This window comes from Vicugna pacos, chromosome 15 (genome assembly GCF_048564905.1).
Source record: "Vicugna pacos chromosome 15, VicPac4, whole genome shotgun sequence".
NCBI classification, from domain to species: domain Eukaryota; kingdom Metazoa; phylum Chordata; class Mammalia; order Artiodactyla; family Camelidae; genus Vicugna; species Vicugna pacos.
The window spans coordinates 6,888,164-6,915,094 of record NC_133001.1 but is presented as its reverse complement, the minus strand read 5'-3'; the positions used below and the strand labels follow the sequence as shown (position 1 = coordinate 6,915,094).

The 26,931-nt window shown below is 52.9% G+C and overlaps 1 protein-coding gene across 1 annotated transcript in view; it reads right to left on the bottom strand.

Annotated features, from left to right (window-relative positions):
* SFXN5 (sideroflexin 5) overlaps positions 1-26,931 on the bottom strand; it is a 110,600-nt gene that overhangs the window by 25,210 nt on the left and 58,459 nt on the right. The window contains 4 exon segments of the mRNA XM_006201565.4: positions 11,884-11,974; positions 22,770-22,835; positions 24,138-24,194; positions 25,162-25,215. Coding sequence (XP_006201627.2) covers positions 11,884-11,974; positions 22,770-22,835; positions 24,138-24,194; positions 25,162-25,215 — 268 coding nt within the window.

Here is a 26,931-nt window from a genome sequence, read left to right as displayed (position 1 = left end):
CCTCTGAGAACCTCTTCCACTGCCACCACACCAACACCAACATCAACACCATCTCAGTAAAGACAAGGCCACAGGAATGTGGTCCTGGAGAGGAGCATCTACCTAAAGCCAGGAGCCACCAGCTCACTCTGTGAACTCCACCCCCTGCCCGGGTGTAAAAGGAGGGGCTGCACTTAGTGTCACCAAGGGATCTCTGGGTACTGGCTGAGCTCATAGGCTGGCCAGGGAGAGAGAAGCCAGGGACGACGGAGACATGTCTAGCCCGATTGTGCGTGTGTGTGCGTGTGTGTGTGTGTGTGTGTGTGTTGGAGACAAAGAGAAGAGAGAGTGTGGTTTTGGAGGTGATAGAGCTGTCTCAGGCTTGTGGTGGCATCTTCTGCTCTCCGAAGTTTCTGGATGTGCGATGTGGCCTCAGCAGGACAGAGCAGGCCTTTGGTTCAAACACAATACCACTTGAGATGAAGGACAAGGCATGAAAGGGAGTGAGGACCCAGTCTCTCTCCCCTCCGGGACTTTTGGGGATGACGGAGCCCCCTTCTCATCTAAGCTGCCCAGATGGGGAAAAGACAGAGAAAACCCTAAAAGCCAGAATGATGGCAACCCCAGGCTCCTCCCTTGGAACACCCACAGTTCTTACTGCCTACTCCAGTGGTGCGTGCCCTGCAGTCTCTTCTGTTGACTGTATATAATGGTTGGCCATTTATTGAGCACCTGCTGTATGCACTGGTTACTAGCCTTTGAGCAATGAGAGCGCCAGTCTGTTTCAGGGGTTTCACTTACATGATCCCTTCCAGAACCTTCAGGTCTGCTGTTTTCCTTTCAAACCTTCCCAGATCCCTCCCATCGCACTCCAGGGAAGTCCAGCTCTGGAGACACAGACACTGAGAGACTGAGCAAATGAAAAAGAGAGAGAGAGACCAACCAGGGGCTATGGGTCTCCTTTCGAGCACACCAAAAAAGATCTATTATTGACTGTATCAGCAGGTTAATTAAGCAGTCTGTTAGTGACGATGTTAAGAAAGCTGGCACATTTTCAACTCAGATTGACACCATTCAAGACTCAGGCATAACTGATGTTGGAGCAGTGATGCCGGGAGATGTCACGGGATGAGAGAAAGGGAGAGGGAAAGAATGAGAGAGAGGGGGGGAGAGGTTGCTTCGTGCTGATGCCAAGCTGATGCCAAGTCCTGAGGAAAATATGCTCTTGACTGCTACAGATGTTCTCACATCAGACCCATCGTGATGCAAAATCATGCAGATTGTGAACGGCTAATGAAGCACCTGTGTGAAAGGGACAGTGTAGGGAGGAAGAAAGCGCAGTCAGACAGAAAGACAAGTGTGCAAGAAAAGTCTCAAAAAGAAGACTACAGGGGAGCTTGCCCCCTGAACCCGCACCGGAACAGATGCATTAATCCATGGAGTTAATAGTCCAGAAACACCCCCACCTGTAGAGGAGATGAACTGCGTCAGTGCAGCTGTATCAACTCCCATGGAAAGGACCATTCAAATATGGGAGTGGAGCAATGGGCTATTCATCTAGGGAAAATCAAATGCCATAACTCCTCTGTTCTAAGAGGCATCTACTCATATTTAACATTATAAAAATCACCATGTGCCTTACAGTGTGTGTTGCAGGGGGGAACTTACCCTTTCTCCATCACAACTGCCTGTGCATAGGTGAAATCAGCTACGTGTAGAGGTATCTGTTCATGCAAGTGTCACGTCAGCTGCCCACAGCAATCCACACAGAATTTGAACTTAAACTTAGATTCCTAATTGTTGCCTAAAACATCTTTTTAAAACTTACACTATAATGGAGCATGGACATGAAAAGTTATTGTACATGCACAAGATCGTCTGCCAGATACCAGGCAATGCAATTAAAGGCAGCAGAAATTGCCAAACCATAGATAGCTCCCCTAAAGAAATGCTTGCCCATATGCACAAAGAGACATTTACAAGGATGTTAATTATAGCTGTGTTTGTAACAGCAAATAATTAGAAACAACCTAAATGTCCACCATTAGGGAACTCACATGGGAAGATGGCCAAAGCAAACTTACATGAACAAAGTTACTGAGTATGTGCAGGATGATTTACTGACTGCAAAACCCTGTAACTGGTACACACACACACACACACACGTGTGCATAAATCCCTGGGTAATGTTCTGGAAGGTTCACACCTCACCGAGTCATCCCCTTGGGGAGGAGAACTAAATTCGGGAATTAGGGGTTATTGAAGGACTTCCATTTTTTTTTAACCCTAAATTTTTCTATGCTGTTTGCATTTTTACAATGGGAATGTAATCATGTTTTACTTGTCTAAAAATTGAAAAGAAAACGCCAAATTTCTTGAAGTAGACTGTAAAAATGTTTAAACCAGCAGGGGTTGGTGTGACCTATTCATGGGTTTTACACTTTGGCATCTGTACGTCAGAAACTTCCCAAAGAAGCTGATGAACTTCAAGAATATTTTTTCCTTCGAGTAAAGAATAAAAAAATGAAATCACAAGTATAACCAAATAGGGAATGAAAAAAACCCCAATAATCTTTTATATGCTTTGAAATTATACCGTCAATTTAAAAGGGGCTAAAAGGGTCAAGATTAGAGGCAGGGATTACAAAAAGCAGTGGTGGCCGTGAAGCTGTGTTTAACAATCAATGTCCAACAGAGAATTGGAGAATGTGAAAAAGGCTGAGACTCCGAGTCTGTGGAATTGGATTGAATGTGTAGTGAATGCTTGTTTATTCCTTCAGATGAACATGAAATATAACCCTCTCCTCTTCTGGAAGGCTATTATATTAATGCCTTTTATGACCGAGGCATCTAAGAATTGAGAAACATGGCCTTTGAGATCTATTTAAGAGCCATGTTGTAAGGAATGGGGAACTGGGAAAACATATTTATTAAACATGACGAAGGACTACCAATATTAATCTATGGAGGGTCATGGTGACTGACTCCCCGTAGCTATTCTAACCCCAAAAGACTAGACTAAACTAATTGTAATAGCCCCTTCCTCGCCAGTGGTTGATTTAGGAAGGGACACGTGACCAATCCTAGCCAAAGAGGGTCATCTGCGGGGGCTTCTGGGAAAGGTCTTCTCCCACTTAAGAAGAGGTGGCAGGCAGAGCCTCCGGTCCTCTGGGCAGTGGTGGGTTTGGATGTGATGTGTGGAATTGCTGCTTCCACTTCACAACCACAAAGGGAGCTAGCCTGAGGATGAAGCCCCTGCCAGAGCAGAGGGATGGTAGGAATGACCCCGGATGCCTCGACGGAGACTCGACTTCTGCAAAGTAATAAATCCCTTTTTTATTTAAGCCGGTTTGAGTTGAGGGTTTCTGTTACTTTCAGCCAAAAACATCCATCAAAATGTATAAAGAGCTTTAATGATTATTAAGAAAAAGATACAGTGAGCAAAATTACCAAAAAACACTCGAGTAAAAATTCATAAAAGAAATACTTAAGTTAAGAAAAGATTCTCAACCACACCAGGAATTGGAAAATACACATTAAGATGAGAAAAGAACCATTTCCAATGGACAACTGTTTCGGAGATGGGTGACACCAAAATGTTGAAGAGGATGTAGGGGGACAAAAATTCAAACCTTGCAGGTGGAGTGAAAGCCAGCATGCTCATTGACAATATCAGGAGGAAGCAGAGACCGGCAATCCCTCTGACGTGGTCATTCCACATCGAGGTACAGACCCTAGACTGTTACTCTCAACATTCGCTGCACAACTGAAACCAAATCCCAAGTAGGACCCGGATGTCTGCATTTCTTTTTAGAGCTCCCCAGGTGGTTGCTGGAAAACCTGTGGCCTGGAGAAGCTCCTATTCATGTGCACGTGGACATGTGTGCAAGGCTGTCCGGTGCAGCACGGTGTACACTAGTGAGGAACTGGAGACAACCTGGATGTCCCCAGTCAGTCTGCGGAAGAGGCACACAGCCTACAGCAGCTGAAATGAATGCACAGGTATTAACATAAATAAATCTCAAAACCACAACGAAGAGCAAATTTAAAGGGACATGTACAGTACGACCTGGTTCATGTAAACTTAACGCACAGACAATACAATTTCTGGTTTATGATATATGCGTATATGATACAACGTAAAAGTACCGATGGGGAGGATGCATGTCAACAACCGCCCCCAAGAGAGCGAGAAGGAGGAAACCAGAGTCAGAAAGGCGGAGGTCACAGAAGGCTGCAGGCGCCTCTGATATTTTATTTCTCTATTTCCTATAACATTCTATGTGTTTGAAATAATATTTCATAATTTTAAAAAGTCACAGAATGAATTATTGTGGCTGTTAAAAGGATACGTTGGAATTTTATGACTGTCATCGGAAGACATTTAACATTTATCATGAGGTTAATAAATGATTTATACATAGTATGATCTCATTTGTATTAAATACATATTTATAAAGGCATATTTCTGTTTATATAGGCGCAATAAACAGGCAGAGATGGCTACACTCGTAGATGCTGGTTTGAATTTGGAGGGGTATCTATGAAACTCATCTCTGGGGATTGTTTAACTTCTGGGGATTATTAAACTTATTGTTTAATAATCATGTATTATCAGAAAAAAAATTTTTTTTATTAAAACAAAAACACTCCAGAGGCAACCGGGAGACTTGAGCCCCCATCTTGGCTCCACATTGACATTGGACAAAGATCTCCAAGCTCTACTTCCTCTCTCTCTTTTATTTTGTAGGTAACAAGTACACCCAGTAAACCATCCAAACCACGTGAAAGGGTAAATAATAACCTTGAGCGTCACTCCCATCCCCAGAGGCCACCACTGCAGCCAGGTTCTCATGTCCCTGCCACACACAGTCTATGTATTTGCAAGCAGACATGTGTGTACACACACACGCACACACACACACCACTCCAATCGCACCAGCCTACGGCCCCTCGGTCTTTAGGGGAGTAAGGGGATTTACACCCTAATATTTGCTTGATTTCATGATGTTCGCCACCATTCTGCCTGAGAGGCAGGGCTATAAGGCACAGATCTTCCTTTAAACATCTTGAGAATTGGGGGAGATTTTCACAACCTGTACTGAAGTGTCACAAACTCAGGACTGGGGATTTCTGGATTAGAAAAATCAGCCTATAGGTTTAGGCGAAGGCTGACCCTGAGGTTTGGGACCTCCTCATCAAAGGTTCCTGCTGCAGTGTACCCTTTGATCGCAGCTGCTCCCTAGCTGGGGGTTCTTCAATGGCTCCCCAGTCATCATAAGAAAAAGCCCTTACTCTCAGCTAATATTTAAGGCCCCAGTATGCCGTGTCCCCTTCCCCTTCCGCCCCAGGCCCGGCCCGTCCCAACCAGACCCCGTCTTCCCGCACCCACAACCCCTCCTCCCCTGCCTCATGCTTCTCCCCCTTCTCTGCCTCTGCACTTCTCTGCCTTCTGGATTTCAGGAATTATAAGATATCTGAACTGGAAGGCCATTCACTCAGTAAGCAGTCACTGAGCGCCTACTGTATGCAAGCTGCCCAGATACAGGTGACTTGGTCACACGAGTGCCCCTCTTGGGTTCTTGGATCAGGTGGCAACTCGGACACTTCCCCAACCCAGGCGTCAGTCAGCTCATTCTAGTAACAGACTGTCAGTTTTTCAGAGGAGCTCACTACTCTTGTCTGGCCCCACTTACCCTTGCTATTCTGGATGTGTGGGGTCCAGAACTAACCAGGCTCCTCTGCTCTGGCCTGTCTCTAACAAGGCAGCTGCAATTGGAGGGGGGGGCCTCATCAGAGCCACACTCCACACTGCAGACCTTCCCTGAGCATACAGCCCACAAAATCCCGGGGTCGTTGTCCCAAGGACGCCGGTTAGATGAGTCTGAGCTCGCTCCTCTCTACTTGTACAGCTGCATTGTTTGGACAGCAAGCCTTACGTCAAACCTTATGAGATCTTTCCAGATCCTGGTCTTCTTGCTCGTGAATTCATAACCACTGCCAAGTTGCTATCCCTGTTCCTTGAATGTGACCTATAGGCCTCCTCTGACCAAGGCGGGGGACAAGACTGAAGGCAGAGCCCTAGGACACACCACTGGAGACGCCCCTCTGGTTGACTCGGCCCCACCGGTCCTGTCCTCCTGGGGCCTGGCACACCCCGGGGTCCTGTGCCAGTTCTCGGGCTGCCCCTGATTCTGGCACCCCACCCAGTCCCACCTACCCATTCAGATCCAACCCAGAAAGGCTGAAGAATGTGCCGAGGATGACCTGGTCATTCCCCCAGGCCTGCCGGCTGCGTGAATGACAGTGATGGAGAAAGGAATATAAGAAATACAAGAATATAAGAAAAGTATATAAGAAAACAGAACATTCAAAAAACTATTTTAAATATGAAAACAAAAAACAAAAAACAAAAAACAAAACCCAGACTAAATGTCCAAGCAGCCGCAGAATGTGTTCACCAGTGTCATCAGGGTGGGGTTTCACTACGGGAGCCCAATTTCAAACCTTTTCTACCAAAGCACTCATTTGATCACCGAACAACCCCACGCTGAACACTGACTGTGTGCCAAGCACAGAGGGGCTTTGGGGGTTGGTGATGAATGAGATCGAGCCCCTGTCTGAGGGAGGCTCACAGTCTGATAAAGGAGGCGGACTCAGAAACAAAATGAGTAGTTTCGGGATAGACACAGACACACACAGGGTGCTGTGGTCTAACCCCGACTGGGGCTACCAGGGAGGGCTTCCTGGAGGAGGTGGTGTCTGAAGTGAGAAACAACGACCTGGCAGCCAAGAGAAGGCAGGGGGTGGGACTGAGGTAGCAGGAAAGAGCGGGCACTCCAGGCAAGCAGGGCCATGTGCAAAGCCCTGGGGCCCAGCAAGGGAGGCAGGAAGGACGTCACAAGATTCAGCAGAGTGCGATGGGGTACAAGCAAGGCCAGAGGCCAGGTCAAGGAAGTGACTTGAGGGCCTCCAGGACAGCCTCAGGGCTGTGGACGCCATGTGAAGTATCACTGACCTGGATGGAGGGAGCGTAAGTCACGAGGCCCAGACAGCAGACACAAGAGCACCTGCTGGCTTCTAACCACAGGGATGAGGGGTGGAGGAGGTGCGGGCCAGGGACTGACCCCTGGGCTTGGGCACCCTGCAGGGCCACCTCCCGGACAAGGGAAGAAGGCTGGACTGAGCACCCGGGAAGAGCAGTCAAATGAAGGGGGATCAATGCCCAGAAGGCCACCGTGGTCTGGGGGCAGACGTGGTGCACACTGGTGCAAATGAACAGAAGACCTCTCCCAAAGACACCCAGACACCCAAGGAGGGACTCGCTGCCGAACACAGACTTCTTCATGGTGATGAGACAAGCTGTGACATGTCATGCAAGGAACTGCAGCCAACCTGCAGCACAGGACGAAGTCACTTCCTGGCGAAGGCACGATGAGGCTGCCATCTCCGGTCCACGCAGCAAGGTTATTCCCGGGGCGAGGAGTCGGCTGGCTGGTGCTAAGGGTCAGGCCTCCCCAGCCGGGAGCTCGGGCCCAGATGGGGCTCTTCCTTAGCACACAACTAATAAACGTGCTTGTCCCCGGCTCCCTGTGGATTCAGCCAGACAGCCTGGGGGTGACCTTCAGAGCTTCCTGCCTGCCCCCGCCACGTACATGGGTGCTTGCCAGGTGACCCCCGGGGTCTCCACCTCTCAGCTCCAGGTCACAGTCCCCGCCCTGCCCATTTATCCCAAGGTGAGTCTACGCCTCTCCCCGGTGTCCCGCTGTGGCACTCGGGACCTGGCACTCTCTCCTACCCGTCACTCATCCCAGCCCCCACCCCAAGGCCTCGTAAGAAGGCTGTTTGTGGAGCCTGCCTCCCCTGGAAGGGACTCTGCTCATGGAGACTGGTGGCTGGACCAGGGGGTGGGGGTATTTTTCCAGTGCCTCCTCGACTGACCTTTAATTACGCTGTTTGCCCGGCTCCCCAAACCATTAACTTTCACCTCACAGCAACCACACATCAATTAATGGAGGGCCTGCTCTGAGCTTGAGCTTCTGAACACAATTAAGCGTGACAGTCCACAAATAAGAAAGAACTGAAGAATTAATTAAGGTCTAAACAAATTAATTACCAGTCCCCAATCAATTCCAATGCCAGCACACATGCTCCTGGGCTCACCGTCTTTCCTAACATCTCCACGTATAAATAGAAACTGAGATTTCCCACATGATCGCTGTTCTAGACCAGGGCACAGCAAGGCTCTGAAACCACCTTGAGGGAGAGAATTGGCTGCAGTGAGCATCCGCAGGGCTCCCCACATGCTCAGCACACACACATGCACACACATCAGTTGCACATACGTGGACACAACCCAGCTGAAAAACCAGAGGTGAACTAGCAGAGTGCTCGTGGAGGAAAGCCAAGGAGCCCCGGCTGCCCCTGGACCACATCCCTCAGTTTCTCGCTGGGTGAACTTGAAGTAGCCCTGGGCTGAGTCTGGGCAGCCTGGGCTTTGGCCAGCTCAGGATAACATTCAGCAAGGCTGCATTTGTCTGTTCTTCTGAGAAATAAGAATGACTCGCTCTGCCAGAGGGTCCCCCCAGAGTGAGGATAAGGAGAATTGAGGGGGACAGAGGCCTGCTGGGGGAGATGTGCAGAGCTGGGTGGGGCCCCTGGATGCACAGCTCTGCAAACCCGGGGGAGGCCTGCAGTGACTGTCATGGAAGTCCCCGTGGGAGGGGTCTGGTCTGAGACCAGAGATGGGTGGGAGCGGCGGAATCAGGTGCAGGAACCAGGAGACCTGTCCCTGGAGCCCCAGGCCTCTCTCTGGGACAGCAGTGGGGCTCAGTAAAGAGAGGTCTCCTCCCACCTCCCAGACTTGAAGCCAGGCTTCCACCTCTGTTTCCCACGGCAGGTGAGGCCAGACTGTGCCAGGCCACCATTAAGAGCAGAGCAGCGGGAAGAAGCAACTGACCCTCAGGAGTCTCCTTATTTCCCAGAGCCTGAGTTCCCAGCCCACCCAGGGGAGAGGGAGGAGGGGTGTGGCTGCTGAGCACAGGGCACACAGACCCTTTCAGCACCCCCTCCTACTCCACCCCCCACCCCAGCAACCAGGGTTCATCCGATCACTTCCATCTGCCTCAACCTACTCCCCAGGGCACTCATGGCTCCGAGTCCTGTGTCTCCATCGGGCCAGGGGGCCAGATGGCCAAGGACCCTCTACAAGGTAAAGCAAGTCCTGAGCAGGCTTCTCAGTGGCCATAATGGCGGCCTGGCACAGCCTGGTTCACCTGCCTTGGGCAGAAGGCAGACGCCTGGTGGGACCTAGGGCTCCCGGCATGTCGTGGGGCTGACAGGTGTTCTATCCAGCCAGAGGCTCCTGGGGATAAGGCACAAGGAGGCCAAGTGCAGGGACCAGTCAGTGGTCTGAGAGGACCAGGGGGCATTTAAGGTACTGGAGGGTGAGGTCCATGCCTGTTCACCCTGTGTTAGTGTCTACCAGGGGCGTCAGCAAGTGCCCATTTGCAGATGGGCCTGGGATGGACACTGAGGGCCAGAGAGATGGAAGCCCGCATGTCAGGGTAGAGAGACTGAGGCAGGAGGCCCACAGCGAGGCTTGGAGAGTGGGCCTGAGGAAACAGCCAGAAGGGGCCTGCTTCTCTCAGGATCCTGGTGAGCTAAGATTCTCAGGGCTGCAAACCTCTCATGTGTACCCTGTACCACTGGCTAGGGATACGCAGGTCTCAAGACCCTAGCGCTGGTGGTGGTTGGACCAGCGCTAGGGGCCGTGCCTGCTCCCCAACAAGAAGACAGGAGAGGAGTCGGCTGGAGCCCAAAGAGGGACAGGTCAGAAGTCTCAGGTGGGAGTGGCACAAAGGGTGAAAGCAGAGACCCTCCTCCTGAGGGAGCCCCAGAGAGGTTAAGACCACTTCCAAGGTCACACAGCAAGACAGCTGGCAGAGCAAGGCTGGAACAGAACCCTGGCCCTGGGGGAGTTGTTATCTGAAGTTTGGCTCAAGGACAGATTACATCTTGACTGAGACCAAGATCCAGTCCAGTGCAGCTGAGAGCTGCCCCCACCTCGGGCTGCATCTGACCCACCAGCTCGGGTTGGCGAGGAACAAGATCGGCAGCTGTGTTCACTCAATTAGGTCCCTTAACAAAGTCAGATCGAAAGAGTTATTCCATTAATGGCCCATGCCAGAAATAGCTGAGAGTTCATTAAAAGTGTGGAGTTGCTATAGCAATTATCTGGGTCGGCTGAGCCAGGCGGTCAGTCCGGGAGTTCATTAGCCTCTGGGCCAATGAGGAGGTGGGGCTGCTCAGTAATGGTCTCCCACCTTCTCACAGGGGCTTTTAAGGTGCTTCAAAGCACTTTCCTATGAATGGAAGTGGTCTGTGGACTCATCTGATCCTCAGCTCAAGGCTGTAGGAAGGTAGGTACTGGAGCCCCCATTTTACAGATGGGGAAGCTGAGCCCTGGAGGTGAAGAACAAGGTTGGAACCATGAGCGTGGGTCTTCAGACTGAGCCTTGGCAACAGGGAGGCCACGGGACCTCATGCCCCTCCTGGGCCTGCCCCATCGTTGTCCTCCGGCATCAGATGGGGAACTCAATGTCATGATTTAAGCACTTGCTTCTCCTTCTCTCTCTCTCTCTCTCTCTCTCTTTTTTTTTTTTTTTTTCAACTTCAGTTATTTATTTATTTATTTAGTTGAAGGAGAGTCAGTTTACAGTGCTGTGTCAATTTCTGGTACACAGCATAATGTTCAGGCACACATATACACACATATACCCTTTTCATATTCTTTTTCATTTTCATGGTAGGTTACTACAAGACATCGACTACAGTTCCCTCCTTTGATGATTAGTTGCAATTGGCTTTGTGTTTCTTTCAGTGTTGCTTTTTTTTTTTTTTTTTTAGTTTTTTAAAAAAACTTTCACTGTGGTGCCCTATCTCCAAATAAGGCATACGTTTCTTAAGAGCCAGGCTGGGCTTTGCCGGATCCCAGGGCCCAGACTTGGGGCATCTATGGCGAGCTCAGGGACTCCAAGACCAGAAGACTCTGCTGAAAGCAGGTGAAAGCACCCCGACACACACACACATGTGCATGGACAGTTACCTGCCTATAACTGGAGGCCCCTGAAACGTAAAGGGCCCACCTCACGGAGGCTGGGAGTATTAGACTAGCAGGAGCCTTGAACCTACTGCTGTGTCAGGAACCCCTGTGACAGGCTGGTGAGGCCTGTGCACCCCTCTCCAAATTATGCCTCTAAATGCATAAAGCAAAATATGTAGGATTACAAAGGGATTGTATTGAAGTAAGCTATCCAAATATTTTTTCAATTTTGATACAGAAATAAATGTGATTTTAAACTAATGAATTAATAAGCAAGATCCACCAGTGGATCTATTCAATATCATAATTTTGAATTAGTGTTGAGCACATATGATATTTTAAGATCCCCGTAACAACTGTAATGTGACATGAAAATATCTGTGACTTCTACTGGTGACAGTCACAGGTCCTGCTTATACTATGATTTGCTGCCTACATTCATTAATAGAAGGAAATGTTAAATTTCAGTTAGAAGTTAGTATAAATATTTGCCCAACTAAGTTCACGCGATCAGCTGCATTCTATCTACTGACACTTTGAGGATCTGGGGACCCCAGGTTAGGAATCCCTGTGCCAAAAGCAGAATCTCAGGCACAGAGCTGGTTAGTGGGGCCCCTCTCACCTGTTTTTCTATCTACACGTTTTGCTCCAGTTGCCCCAGCCAGGAAACAGCCTCCCTTGTCAGTGAGGGGTGGAGGGGCCGCCCGGCTCCCCCAGAGCCCGGCAGCCCCGCACGCCCAGAGGTGGGGCACACGTGCCTGCGCGCATGCGCACAGACGCTCCGTATGTGGAAGTCTTACCTAAGGCGGGGAGCAGCTTAAATCTCTGCACGAGAAGGCGGGTGGTCGGGGTGAGTTTGTTGGCTTTCTTAACCAGGACCTTAAGGCCCACCTTAGAAAGAGAAAACAAAGAGTGCGTGGTGCTGCCGCGGCCCGTGGGAGGAAGGGGCAGGCTGTGAGAAGAGCAGAGAGTCAGGGGCACCGTCTTGCCCTGCAGCTGCGCCCCAGACCCTAAATCCTAGCATCACTTGACGCCGCTGAGCCCGAGTGTGGCTACTTAAAGCGCCACTGCCCAGTTGTCCCAGTTAACCACTCCTGAGAAAGAGGGGAAAGCATCAGCTAACCACACACACACGCACGCACACGCGCACAAGCGCACGCACACACACACACGCGCACGCACACACACACAGAGACACAGCACAAACACACACACAGCCTCTCTGGGGAGAGGAGAGGGATGGTGGGGTGGTTGCTGTTAGAAAACTATATAACCTGCGAATAAATAAAGTGTAGGACCCCCTCATTCCCACCCGGCCTCTTAAGCACAACTTTCTGGGGCCGCACCGTGGGCCCGGGCATGGGCCCAGCCAGAGCTGGAGGGCTCAGCAGAGGGAGACCCACAGGCGACTGCAGAGCTAAGCCTGGAGCAGGATGGCGATGCAGCGGACATCCTGGGCTCACTGTCCGTCTTCACCCAGATTCCAGCTCCCTTTACCCAGCCCAAGACACCAGGGCCCCCCTTGCCTTTGCCTGGGGCACTACCACTCCAGCCCATCCCCCATGCAGACCCTCGCCTTTCTAGAACACTCCATGTCCAATCACGTGCACCATGTCCCCTCCTCCCCACGACCTGTGCAAGAAGGTGCAGCCTCCTCCATGCAGCAGTCTCCGCCTCCATAACCTCACTTCCCCACTCCCCCAACACCCCACGTCCTCTCTTCCAGAGTCTAGCCAGCTATTTACTGGTGCTTTGGGAGTTTCTCACCTCAGGGTCTTTGCCCGTGCTGGTCCCTTTGCCCCCAAAATACCTTCCTTCCTTTGCTCAGTCCACAATTGTTCTTTAAGGCCCACCTCTGAGCGCCACCTGCTGTGGCACTAACACTAGAGGTCATTTAACCTTTCTCTGCCTCAGTTTCCTTACCTGTAAAACTGTTCAGTGTGAGCTTGGTGTATTAGGGGCCCCAATACATGAAGCTGTACGAGAATGATGTCACCTCTCCCAGGCAGAAAGTCGCTCCCTCACCCATCAGCAGCCCCTCCTTCCCAGGGCTCAGTACACTGTTCCTGGGTCTGATGCCCCCACCAGAATGAGAGGGAAGGACCATGCCTGCGTCACCTTTGTACACCCAGCCCTTAGGGCAATGGATGGTACATAGTATGTGCTCAAGAAATCAGTGGCTGAGGAATAAATGCAAGAAACAGCAAACAAGTGAATGGACGGAGAGATCAGCAGAAGTTGGAAGAGGGGCTTCTCGGAAGAGGGGAAGGCGGGATGAGACTGGGGAGAGAAGGACACTTTGGTGGAGGAAGCAGCCTGAGCACAGGCACGGAGAGAAAAAAGAGGATGCTGTGGCCAGACCAGAAGATGGGTGTGAAGAGGTCTTTGCTCCCCCATGCTGAGGCGAGAGCCAGCCCTCCCCTGTGTATCTTTCTTCAAAGGAGAAGCAGCGAGGCCGCTGCAGGACTCCTGGCCTGAGGGGGTCTGGTGCAGCCCTGGCTCTGGCCTCAACCTCCTGGGTTGTTGGGGAAGACGCAGAGCCTTGGGAAGGCCTCCAGGGCTGCACGGTGCCCACAGCCATCAAATCAGGGCCCAGGACGGCAGGAATGGCCCAGGCCAGGCCACAACTGTGAGACCCGGCAGGATATGAAGGGACAGCCCGCCAACCCCTGGGCACCCAGGACCCCGCGGAGCCAGGGTGCTGCCAGGCAAACCCGGCCTGGGCTCTCAGGTGCTCGGCCTCCATTTGAGTCCAACCCTTGTCCTCTCAGCCTGCTCAAAGGGAGGCAGGGAGGCAGAGAGGCATGCGGCAGTTTGGACACACTTCAGTAGGCGGGGCCGGGGGCAGGCTGGGGGCTTTACCCACACCTACTCGCAGGACTGGCCTTCCTACATACTGACCCCCAGCCCAGCTAGTGATTGTTCTTATCGAAGAGGGGACGAGGGGCGTGTCCCTCTGCTGGTTTCCCTGGGAACTAGTGAGCCAACCTGACGTCACTTCCCCGTGTGACAGCCAACCTCCCCCTGCCCCGAGGGAAGATGCCCCCATGTCCTGCCCAGCGTCCGCCACTTAACGGTGGACTGGTGCTCCAGGACCTCGCTCCAGACGTGCCAGACCCCCTACCCATTAAGCCACTGATGTCTCTATCACTGACTCCGCGCTCTTTCTTTGGTCTTGAGGCTGGGCAAGTAAGGCCTTGCAGGCCTGTGGGGTACAGCCCAGCACCCTGCTTCAGGGCTGCCCCTGCCATGCAGATGGAACTCACCAAGTGCAGGTCTCCCCACTCTCAGCGGCAAGTGACTCAGAAATGTTCCCCCCATGCCCCTCAAAGTATCAGGGACCATGTTCCTACAGACTGCCAGTGTGGAGGGAGGCCGGAGGACCCACAGGCAGGCATTGGTGACGAGGAAGAAGAGGACGAAAGGGGCTTGCGGGGTTGCCAGGCCAAGTGCTGGGCACATTGCAATGTCTTTATTAAATCCCACTACGAGGCTTGTAGATGGGGCACGTTGCCCCTTGTTACAGATTCAGAGACGTTCAGATGGGTTCCGGGAGGTTAAGTGACTTTGTCCAAGGACAGACTGTTATGAGCCAGGTAAAACTAGGACTCAGACCCACGGTCTGCTAATTCCAAAGCCCTGCCCTCAACCACTTTGCTGTTTACTTTCCAGCTGTCTTCCGTCTCAAAGGGGAACATCTGACATACCATTTAAAGCTAGCGCCCTGAAAAGACCGGCTTGGAGCTGGGGCCCAGAGGAGTGGAAGGCAGCTCCAGGCCGAGGAGACAGGCCCTCGAACCACCTCCTCCTGGGCGGCTAGGAAACAGCAGGCCTGGGCTCAAAACCCGACATATTTGTTTGGAAAGATGCAGGCAGGGCTGGAGGAATGCGGGGCAGGAGTTCTCCGAGAAGCCAGCAGGGAGCTCGAACCCTTCCGCCAACAGCCTCTTGGGGGCAGGCAGGGCTGGAGGGTGGCCGGAGGGCAGGAAGGAATAGTGGCCGGTGGTTAGAGCAAGCACTCAGACTTGCCTCCGGCCCTCAAGCCTTCCCTTCCCACAGCCCCGAGTGAGTGACCCAGCCTGTCTTCCCCACCCCAGGTAGGAGGAAAGAGAAAACAATGCCTGGGTCCAGAGTCTCTTTTGGCCTCCCCTTCCCCGAAGCCTACCAGCATCTCCCCAACACGAACGGGTGAGATTTAGTTAGGCACTGCACTTTTCTAAGTGCATGGCCAACGTGCTTGAGCCCCGGGAAGGGGCTGGGTCCAGCCACGTGGGGCCAAGGCCTGGGCACGTGTGTAGCTGAGAGCCCGCCAGGAGCCGGAGAGGTCACCCTGTCCACTCACCAAGGATGGGTCTGGTGGCAGGAAGGCACAAATACAGGGGAGGCCCCCCATCCAGACCTTACTGTCCCAGCAGCTAGCATGGCCTCAGCCTTGGAAGGAACCAGGGTGGGCTGCAGACTGGGGGCTGGGAGCCGTCTGTTCTGGTTCCTTGGGTACCCTTTGGCCTGGAACATTTGGTGGAGCCCATTAAAATTAAAAAGCCAAGTGGCTGGTGGCTCTGAATGCCAGCTCGCTTTCCCTGGCATGGTGGGTCCTGTTTAAGGGAACCAGCTGGCATTAATGGCACACAACTCATCATGAACAGCAGCTAGCGATCAGAAAAATCTGAGCTAATAATCGGGTTCAGGAAAGATAATGAGACATGGAACAATCACTGCTGAGGGTCCCCCAGGGTCTTTTATAACAGCCTCCAGATAAGCCACAAAATAGAAATTAACCAAACAGGGGGCTCCATTTTGGTGGAGGGGAAAACAAACAGGGTGTGGATTTTGCAAAAGAATTCCCCGTGTGGCCAGCAGACAGGGGTCCTGGGAGAAGCCAGGGCCCAGGACCAGTGGGACACCAGCCGTGGCCTGAGGAAGCAGTGGACCTCCTCTGACCACCTCTCTCCAAGCTCTGGCTCCCAGGCCGATGAATTTGCCATGAGCATCTGACAGGGTCAGAGAAGAAGAGGGAAGACCGGCTTCCTGGCAATTCCCCGCAACGGAGATGAGCGTTGACCAGCACAAAAACTGGGTGGGGTGGGAGCTCCTTGATGCGAGACCTTCAGCATTGTGAGCTACACGGCTGATGGCTGGAGGATGAAGGTCCTTCCAAGCCAACAGCAGCCCAGCTTCTGCAAGGCCGGCGAGGAGACATCGGATGCGGCTGGAGCAATGCCTGCACCAGCAAGGCTGTGTCCTACACTCCAGCCCACACATCGGGCCCCTGTGGGATGCCTCTGTCTCGATGGGCTTCAGGCACTCCACCTGCACACCCTGCACACAAAGGCTATTTGCTCCTCCTCCACCCACACTCTATTTGCCTCTCCCATTCCCAGCTCAGCTCCTCAAGCCAGAAACCTAGGATTCTACCTGGACGGGAGCCTCTCGTGCCCCCGTCCAGGCATCACGCAGAGCTCCCTGTTCTAATCTGCTGGATCTGTTGAATGCAGCAACTTCTCTCTCTGCTCCCACCACTTAGCTTAAGTGCCCATCACTTCTCCCTGGACAACCATCCACCTCCTACCTGGGGTCCCTGCTCGCACCCTTGGCCCCTCTAATCCACTCTACACACAGCAGCCAGAGTGGTCTTCTAAAATTGGATATCAACGTGCATCAGCCTTTCAGTGGCTTTTCACTGCACTTAAAGATTCACATGGCCCTGCATGAGTGCCTGGCCAGGGTGCAAGGCTTCAGCCACCTCATCACCATCCAGCTCCTCCAATGAGCCCAGTCCCTCTTCCCTTCTCTCCCTCCCTCCTTCTTGCTCTCCATGACCTTCAAGCCCTCCCTTGGCTTCCTCACTTTTCAGCTTAAATGTCAGGCCTGCAGAGAGGCCTCCTTTTTGCTCAGGGCTCCCATTTTTCAGCCTTTTGCAGAACCTGGAACTCTTCATTCCAGGTACCTAGCACAGACCCTAAGTATCTCCATTTGCCTTCTTAACGTGTAGGGAATCAGAGTAACGCATGCATGTTAGGAAAAACAGAATTGAACAGAAGCATTTTTACCTGCGGCCTCTTTACTAAATATCCATCTCTCCCAACAGGCCCCAAGTGCTGGGCACAGGGCCTGTATATATTCTCTTATTCCTCACTGAATGTCTCATGCCTGGTGAAATGAGTATGTCCTTAATGAATGTTTCTAGATAAATCAAGGGAATGATTTCTGAGGCAGGAAAAAAAAAGAGCCACAAAGAGGACTTGCCTTGGGCAGCCACTGCTGTCCACCGTGGCAAACGCAGCTCGGTGGGGCCAGATGCTGCACACATAGGTCTAAGGCCACCTGAGTGGACAGTTCATCCCCTCTGCCAGGAGGAAGGGCCTTGAGGGGGCAGCCCCCAGGGCTATGAGGCTTCTGAGAAAGGGGATGCTCAACTGAGCCCTGAGGGAGAGCAGGAGGCAGCCAGGTAAGAAGGGAGGGGACTCGGCAGGCTTCAGGAGCATGAAATGCCACGTTCCTCGTAACTGGCCCTGCAGACTCCACCAGCTTCTTCCACAAGGGAGTCCAAGGGGCCCTGGAGAACAGTGGAAGGGGCATGTCTGGAAGGAGGGATGGCATGAGGTCAGAACTGAGATCTGCTCTTGGGTGAGAGATAATAATGTAACCAAATGGCCAGGGATTTTTGTGGGCCCTAGTGGGGCAAAGGCTGGGGCAGGTCAAGGAACCTGTGAGGTACCAAAAATGCCCACCAGAGGGCGTGCATTGTAGAAGAAACTCTGGGTAATAACTAAGTGGACCCCTGACCCTCTGTGGAGGTCAGCTGTCCTGCAACCCCAGCCACCCTGTTGCTTGGCAACAGGCTCAAGACCAAAGGGTCAAGGTGGCCAGGACAGAGCTATGCACAGGTTCACACGCCAGTCAGCTCTGGCTGCAGCTGTGTGGCTTTTTTTGCTGCAACAGTGACCAACCCTGACTCCTGGACCACGCTCCACAGGAACCTGCCGACCACCTACTGGAAAACCAATTACATCAGACCCTTGCCCTCTAGGAAGGGACAATAACTTGTCCTCCCCAGAACAGATGTGGGGCCAATATTCCCATCAGACTTGCCACTGCCAGCATCACCATCTGCAGGGCTCAGAACACTGCGGATTCTGATATGGGGTCCATACAAAGGCCCTCCAACCTGGAAGCCGCACAGAGTGACAGCAGTGAGAACACGGGCTGGTCTGAATCCTCAGGCTGTCGGCCTCCTACCTCCATCAGGCTCAGAGAAGAATAGCTGGGCCGAGGTGCACCCCGGACCACGGAGGGCAGCCGGAGGTGCACCCCGGACCTGAGCTACACCCGCAAGCACGAGGCCAGCCAGGTGCAGTCCTGCAGAACGCCCGGGAACCAAGTACGAAGGTAGGTGGAGGCGCAACCTCTTGTTATACTTAAAGAGCCCCTCAAAAATTTTCTTTCAGTCCCCACTGTTCTCAGGGTATCGGGGTGGGACTTGTCTACTAGAAGCTATAGTAACAGCTCCTCCAACGTGAAGCCAAGAGCACTGCTTAGCTTTTCCCACCTCCTGACACTACAGGGGAGCAGGTAGAAAAAGTGTCCTTTTGTTAGCAGAATAGTGTCTGGTTAAGCCTGGTATTGAATCCCAGCTCTGTCACTGGCTTCACCTCTGTGCCTCAGTGTCCTCGTTTGGTGTTTCCTGTGGTCCAGGGGCTAGCTCAGGGTGTATTTTAGGAGATGGACACCTGAACAGTGTCTGGCACATTGTGGACCCCCCATAAGGGTTCGCCATTATGATTATTTGCCAGTCTGACCATCATGGGGACCTGGAGCTCCAGGAAGCAATGGGAGCTGCGATGGGGACTGGTTCAGCCCATGGTCCCCTGGGATACCTCCTTGCACCCCACTGTCTAGGTTAACAGATAATCACGGCATCCTGCACAGAAAGGCTCCTCCAGGGCCCAGGCCCTTTAGGAACAGAGGTCAGTGCTTCTCCAGCAGGGAAAGTCGTGGGCCAGCTGGGAGCAGCTGAAGGTGAAGATCTGAGGACCAGGCAGGAAGCGACTCCCACGCTCTGGCTCCACCATCCAGCTCCTGACTGTCCACATGGGACATTAGCCCTGAGCCTTCCTCTCCAGCCCCCTCTCATCCAGGACCTCGTGTCCACGAGTTGATCCATCTTCTGGGCCTGCCAACCCCCCACGACCTCTGCCCCAGCCCTCTTCTGCCTGCACCCCCTGCAATGCCCTGGGTCCCTGAGCCCAGGCAGGGGTTCCTGGCATGACTCTCCCAACTCCTGAGCAAGGCACTCACGACCCCACCCCCACCCCGCTTTATCGTCACCTCATCACCATCACTCCCTACATGGCAGCCACACCCATTCTCTGATGGCTTCCGGAGTCTGTCATGCTCCCCTCCTACGTGCCTCTTTGTGTGCTGGACCCTCTTTCTGGAACACCCAGCCCTGCCTTTGCCTCTCTCGAGTCTGCCTTACAAGAGGCAGCCCTGTGCGAATGAGGGGCCCTCCCCCCGCTCCCAGCACGCCCAGGAGCCACCTTCATCTTAATTATGGTCACACCACAGAGTACTGTCAGCTCCCATCTCGGCATCTTGGGGGGCCCCCAGCACCTGCAAAGTGCCTGGCACACAGTGCCCCCCGAAGGGAGTGATGGGCCCCCCTCCGGTGGCCGGGGCTCGTGGGGGTGACACAGACGTGCTCAGCAGACACCCGAACTCAAGCACAGTGAGCGCTGACAGAGCTTCCTTTGTTAAAAGACACAAACTGCTAGTTTTCAAAAATAACTTAAGACGAAATTTCTTTTTTATTCCCGAGCATGAAGCCAGACATTGCCAAATCTATTTAGAGGGTTCACCAAAAGGCTGCTAAGCCCCCGCCAGTGGCCCTGCCACCAGCATGAGATGCAGTTAGGGGGCATGCGCGCTGGGCACCCCTGACTCTTGGGGCTGCTGGCCAGGGTCAGGGGCTCTTCTGTGAGGGGAAAAGGGCTCTCCCGGAGAGAAGGCTGGACCCCCCGGACCTGGCCTCCCCCCCAGCTGGTCCTCAGTCCCTGGGATCTGCCCTCGGCCTGTCAGCCCCCATCCACGCCGCCTGCTTGTAGGGGCTCATTTTAATTAATGCCAGAGCCGGGCCAACCACTGGGGCCGTGACACTTGTTTGCAGGTCATCTCCTCCTAACAGGCCCCCCCTGGGCAGGGGAGGATTTGTCACTAATTGAAGCAGAGATCAGTTAATGAGGCCGTGGGGCCTGGGCTTCCAGAGAACAAGCGAAAAGAAAAGAAAAGAAAGCCTCTTTCTTTGGCGGTTTTGTGATTTACACGTACAAAAGAAAAGCAAGCAAAAGCTGCAAATTTTCCAAGTCAGAAACTCCGCTCCATCTGCCGGAGTTAGACCCTCACTGTGTGGAAACGGCAGGCAGAGCGACGCCGCCACTCGGGGATGGAGCGCAGAGAGGCCTCCAGGCCAGCGATCGACCAGCCAGCTAATTAACAAGTATTTATGGAGCGCAGCCCCAGGCCCCCTCTGTGGGGGAGAAGACACCGGCCTGTCCCTGGCTAACCTGAAATCCAGTGTGACAATGAGAGGACAGGACACGCGCGTAACTGAGGAGAGACAGAAGTTTCTAGGACTTGGGGCCGGCGGGTCAGGGAACACCACCTTGAGGGGGTCTGCGGCTGGGTTGGGAGGAGGCAGGAGGGTGTCCCCAGCACAGACACACCCGCTGGGGGCCGCGGCAGCCCAGTGTGAGGCCCCCATCCCTGCGGGTAAGACCTTGGCTCTGAGAGCCCTGGAGGGCCCAAGCCCCCAGTAACACTGTGGCTGGGGCGTCAGACGCCCCACCCCACAATCTGGGCTAGCTCTGGCCTTGTGAAGTGGTTGCGATGGAATGACTGAGGCCCCTTGGGTGGGACAGTGAGGACTGGGTACGCAGAGAGCCCGGAGCCTGGGAAGAAGCTGTGTCCTCATTCCCGCAGCCGCAGGCCTGCAGGAGGAAGATGTCCCATTGGGACAGCGACCCCTCCCCTCGAGCCCATCCCAGCCAGAGCCACGGCTTCCTCCTCCTGGCTCATCGGCATCTTCCTTTAACTTTCAAAGAAGGAACATGGGATTTTCAAGCTGCTAAAACAGGCAGAGTGATAAGCTCCTCTTGTCACAGGAGCAGGAAGGAGGTGACAAGAGTCCTCCCCTCTCTCACAAGAGCCCCTGACCTTGGTCAGCCACCCTCCAGAATCAGAGATCCCCAATTTGTATGGCCCTCAAATGAAGTCGCATGCTGGGTTGCAGGACCACTAGAGCGAAGTTATTTAGCAGATTCTTTTTTTTTTTTTTTTTTTGCTGGGGGGGAGGTGAAATTTAGGTTGGTTGGTTGGTTTTAATGGAGATACTGGAGATGGAACCCAGATTCTCGTGCCTGCTAAGCATGCGCTCTACCACTGAGCTACACCCTCCCCTCAGCAGACTCTTGATGAGCATCTGAATAGATTCCGCAGTGTCTGCTTCATGCTTGGGCCAAGACATCAGGATTCAGGGAAGCAGAGTGATCTTGGGCACCAAATGGGCCCCCCCGCCCTAACAGCTTTTTGGAGGTGACCTGGTCCACGTGAGAGCAGAGTAAATGAGGCCATCCCAGAACAGCCCCAAAGCCCCGTTTCAGGAGAACAGTGAAATACATGATGGCGAGCGGTAGGTACAATGCGTGAGTACGTAGGTGTGAGCAATCATTCCATTTACTTAAGGACATGGGAAAGGTGAGAAAAGTAGGTTTTACCAAAAGATTATTATATGTGAAATTTTTGGTTATATGCGAGTGTTTTTAAATGTTGCATTTCCGAATTATTTTTTCTTACCAGTTACCTGTGTTTATGGTGTGATGAATAAAATAACAAAGTTGTGCAGTGACCTTTGCCCTCCGAAGTGGGCTACAGGAGACATGCCGCCGGGATCCGGAGAGTACCGGATGGAGGTGGAGGTGGAGGTGGGCTCGGGGGTGACATGAACACACCAAGGTCCTGGGAGCTTGGGCTTCCGCCCTGGCTCTGGCCCAGGCCCCTCGCTGGGCCACGTGCCCTCTGCCCTCATCCGGGACACAGCCTTATGCTCATACAATCTACAGACCTCCCATACGTAGTGTCTGCTATATCCTCGAAGCCCTGTGGGATTCGGAATGAGCCTACTGCCCTTGTGTTGAGGAATTCACAGGACGCCAGAAGGGTTTGGACATGTGACCACATGACCAAGGCCACGAAGAGGGGACCCGGGCAACTCAGGCCAAGAGCAAAGGGGAGCTGACACCTGGACCAACCTTGCGGATGGATCCTGAGCCCCTCCGCTCCTGCATCAGCTGCTTTACTGAGCATGAAGACCAGCTCCTTTGAGAAGGGTGCAGCCCCAGCTGGAGTGTGCAGCCCTTCCCGCGGCCCATGGGCACCGCCTCCCCTCCCTGCCTGCTCTCCCAAACCCAGAGCACCAGCTCGTGCTCTCCCTCTGTGAAAATGTCACTGGGGTCTATTCTTCTCTGCCTAAAAAGCCTTCCGTGATGGCTCCCACACAGAAACCTCTGTCTCCCACGCCCCGTGCCTGGCCCCGACCCTCAGACAAGGTCTGGTCTGAGAATGCTGGGTGGTGCAACCGCAGGGCAGCTGGATGGAGAGGATGGGGGACGTGGAGTGCGGGGTTACTCACACCAGTAGAGATGGCACTGATGACAGCTCCCAGGTAGCCCTGAATGAACTTGGACACAGGTAAAGGCTGGAAGACAGAGACAGAATTTCAGGCCCCCTGCGTGCCCAAAGCTCCCACACCTCACCCTTGCTAACGCCCTAGCCCCCGGAGGCTTTCCTGCCCGCCAGCCTGGAGGGGAAGGGGAGAAGCTAGCCTCTCTGGGAGCCAGAGGGGTCTAGGCCTCCCTCAGCTCAGTCCGCACAAGGGAAAACTGGGCAGCAATGTCCTGGGAGATGCCACAGGGCCCACTGCACTTTGCCCTGTTCTAGAAAGGTCGTTGGTAGACACCACTGGCTGGAGATTGAAATCAGCAAGGGGTCATTTGTGGCTGGGCAAGAGGATCCAGTTCAGGAAGACTAAGTGTTGCAAGTTCGGCACGCAGAGCTCTTTCCAGGTGGAAATGGCAGTGTCACGGTGGCTCTCACCAGCCAGGCCAACCAAGCTGGGCTTCCAGGCCAACAGACGACAGCTGTTCCACATTTCCATGGGGAAATGGATTCCAAGGTGCAACACAGAAAATTAAGAAAGAGCTGAGGAACTGGCCTTTAACTCTGCTATGGTAGCAATCCTGGAGATGTTTGGTTTAAGGTGGACGGGAGCCATCCGAGCCGAGTTGCTCATGAGTCAGGCGTGCACTGAAGGTTTAGACGGGGGGAGGGGGGTGTCCTCAGCGTATCATCCCCTTGAAGTCCCTACCTCCCAGGCCAGCTCGTAACTCCCCCATCACTCCCCGCAAGGTGAGAAATGCCCAGGCCCTCTCCTCCCCAAACTGACAGCCCCCCAGGGACTTAGACTCCCCCTCTCCTCTTGCTGCCTTTGGAAGGAAGTGTGGGAGGATCGAGAGAGGGGAGAGGCAGCTGTGCCCAGCCTCCTCCTAGACAAGAGAAGGGTGACTGGGCCTCCACTGGGAGCTCGTCCCAGGAGTGCAGGGGACTTTGGGGAGGATGTGCTGGTCCTCTCTGACCCTCACCCTCAAGAGCATCCCTTTCTCTTTGCAGCCAGCAGTCTTGGGGCACCAAGGCAGCTTCCAGGCAAGCATGGAGGAAGCTTTAGGGGAATTCAGTCTCCCTGTGGCTGATACTGTCCTGACCCTAGACCCGGGTATAAGAGCTGCCCCAGGAGAATTCTGAAGCCAGCGGAGCTGTACCTTTTCACTGCCTCCTCCACACTCCCATGTTACGGGCCACTGTCACTTCAGCCCCTCCCCAGCGGGGTCCCTTCTGAAGGCCTGGCGGTGTCTCCCAGAGGAGGCAGCCCTGAGCACCCTGTAGTCGGGGGAAGGCTCCCTCAGCCTGAAGCCCGTCACAGGCAGTGGTCTGCGCTGCTCACCTGGGTAGCATTGCGATTTGCATAGTTGACACAAGCGTTGTGGCTCTGGTTCAGCCACTGAAAGGCAACGGGGGAGGAGTCGTCAGGGGAGGTGTGGTCACCTCCCTGGAAGCCAGGCCTGGGCCTGGGAGGCCACACGCCTCCAGAAAGCCACGGGTCTCTAGTTAGTGGTGGTTCCATCCATCCACAAGTTAGCACGGCCCACCCACCATCCTGGTTTGCCAGGACTGGGCAGGTTTTAGCACCAAAAATCCCCAGTCCTTGACAAACCAACACACTGGTCCCACCCAGCCCAGTAGTTCCTCTCAATCCAGAGACGGTCACCCCCCTGGCGTTATGGCAGTTATGCCCCAAATGGGCCCTGCTGCCTTTGCCATGTCATCCTTATTACTTACTGGACAGAAGGTGGACACTTAGGCTCCTGGAATGGCTGACAGCCCTGAGCATCTTTCAAAAATACCCCAACCCAGAGTCTGGCAGCACCAGCAGTGCCCAGACACCGACACTGTTAGGAGATGTTTTCAGGGAAGACTCTGATAATTCATCCTGAAGACAGACAGGTTTTCCTTCCTGCCTCTCTTTCTCTACACAGACACACACGGAGCTTCAGCTGTTTTCAGAGAGCTGCAACCCGGACTGTCTCCAAGGGCAGAGACCAGGGTCTGCAATGCTTTTCCACCCATCTCACTCCCTTGGGGTTGAAGATGCATCAACCTGCCCCACAGATACGGGGGAGGCTGATGTCACGATGAGGCCATCGGACAAGCATCCAGGTGAGGGCACCAGCCAGCTCTCATCACCTCCATGCAAAGGTTAGAGGACACATAGTGCCCCAAGGCTTGAGCTGCTGGGACCTGATCAGCGGGGCCCCAAGTCCTGGGGTTTCTCCCAGTGGCTCCTGGGTAGGGGAGGAGTGGGAAGAGGGGTGGCTTTCTCCGGGGGGCCTGGATGGGGAGGGGACACTGGGACAGGGGGTTCTAATCAGCATCTGTTGGGAGCCCTCTGTTTGCAGGGAAATGGTTACCAGCCAGAAGACAGTGGACGCCAGTTTCTGGTGGGGCAAGAGAAGGCCGACCATCTGTGAGAGAGAAGGAAACGCCTGAAGAAGACAAAAGGAATGCCCTACAATTTGCAAAGAAAAGCGACACAGCCGTGAGCAAAAGTGAGCTGGATCCGTACCACGGACGTGGACGGGGTGTACATGCAAACTGCTGCCCACGGTGAGATGCTACACGCCAAAAAACCCAGCTGCAGAACTGTATTACAGCACCAGCCCATTTTTGCAAAGAAAAAAACTCACCATATATTTGATATATGATGCACATCCATACATATGACCTATCCATATACGCAAACACACATACATAATCGTATCTCCAGCCGTGAAAACACTTGTAACACAGCACGCAGGTGTCCCTGGAGGTCAGGTTACACAATACTTTCTCATACTCTTCCTAAATATTTCTGTGTTCTTTTTAACCGTGGACATGCGTCTTTTCATCATTGGTGGGCGGGGAAACAATAAAAAAAAAATCAGCAAACAAAAGGAGCACCTTCACTTCCACCCAATTAACCCAGCTCCTTCACATCTTATCCAGCCAATAGGAATTTTGTGAGAATTAAATAAAAACCAGTTCAAAGGCCTGAAGTACTTTACAAAGACAGGTTAGGGAAATTTGTATGTTATCTCTGGGCCCCCACAAAGCAAAACTTACACTATGTTTACGCTATTGAATTAAACATAGATGTCTAATGAGTATTTGTTGAACGAGTGAATGAATGAACAAATGCACACATATGGCCAAGTCTGGTTGTACAGGTGAGAATCTATTATTCGTAACGCCCAAATATCACCTAAGACCTACACTCAGTGACTTTGCTTTTTTGGTTTAAGTCAAGACAAATTGCCTGATCTCGACACTGGCCAAGTCTTGGGCTTCAGGGACCCACGTGAACCTCCCAAGTTTACCTCTGAAGTGCTTGTGTGCAAAATAACATCTCCCAAGCATCACTGCATATGGAAAAAAAATGTGCACAACCATCTACATATTGACTTATTTATTATTCCTGTAGATAAAATGGCTCTTTGGCAAGAATTTCCGCAAGGAGCAAGTACAAACATTCAATTCTATGCAGTAAATCAAATTCTAGACATCCTTAGCAGCATTAGTCAATCATGTTTTAAACATTAAAATGTTTTAAAACAGCGAACACGCACACACAGTTATATTTATTGGCCCATATCAGTTTGAATAAAATTACACAACGGAAAGCCATTCCATAGCGCCAGGAGGAATTATCTTATGATATTTTTCTCCCCCAAATAAGATCCCAATTCGATTGTCCTTTGCAATGACAGCTTAGGTTGCTGGAGTGGGAATCAGGAGACCGTGGGCCTCAGCCTCAGCTCAGTCCCTGTCCAGCAGAAGACAGCCTACCTTTGGGGTTCTAGCTTTCTTACTATAGAGTGAAGGGCTGACTTTGGAGGTGCTACCTCAGTTTAAATTCTATTCTTAGGTTCCAAGGAGTAGATGCGAAATCAATGCAGATAGTCTCATTGTCTGTAAAGGGACTGCCCCCCACCAACCCAGCAAGAAGTAATCCCAGGGGACCCAGGCTCCCTTCCTAGCACCCCCGTCAGGAAGGAGCCAGACCATAGAGAAGAAGCTGAGCTTAAGGAGCCGTGAAGCAGGGAACACTGTGAGCCAGTGGGTGTGTGTGTGCGCGTGCGCATGTGAGTACACGCGGATGTATGTGTACACGTGCGCATGTCTGACTGCCTCCCAAAGCCCAG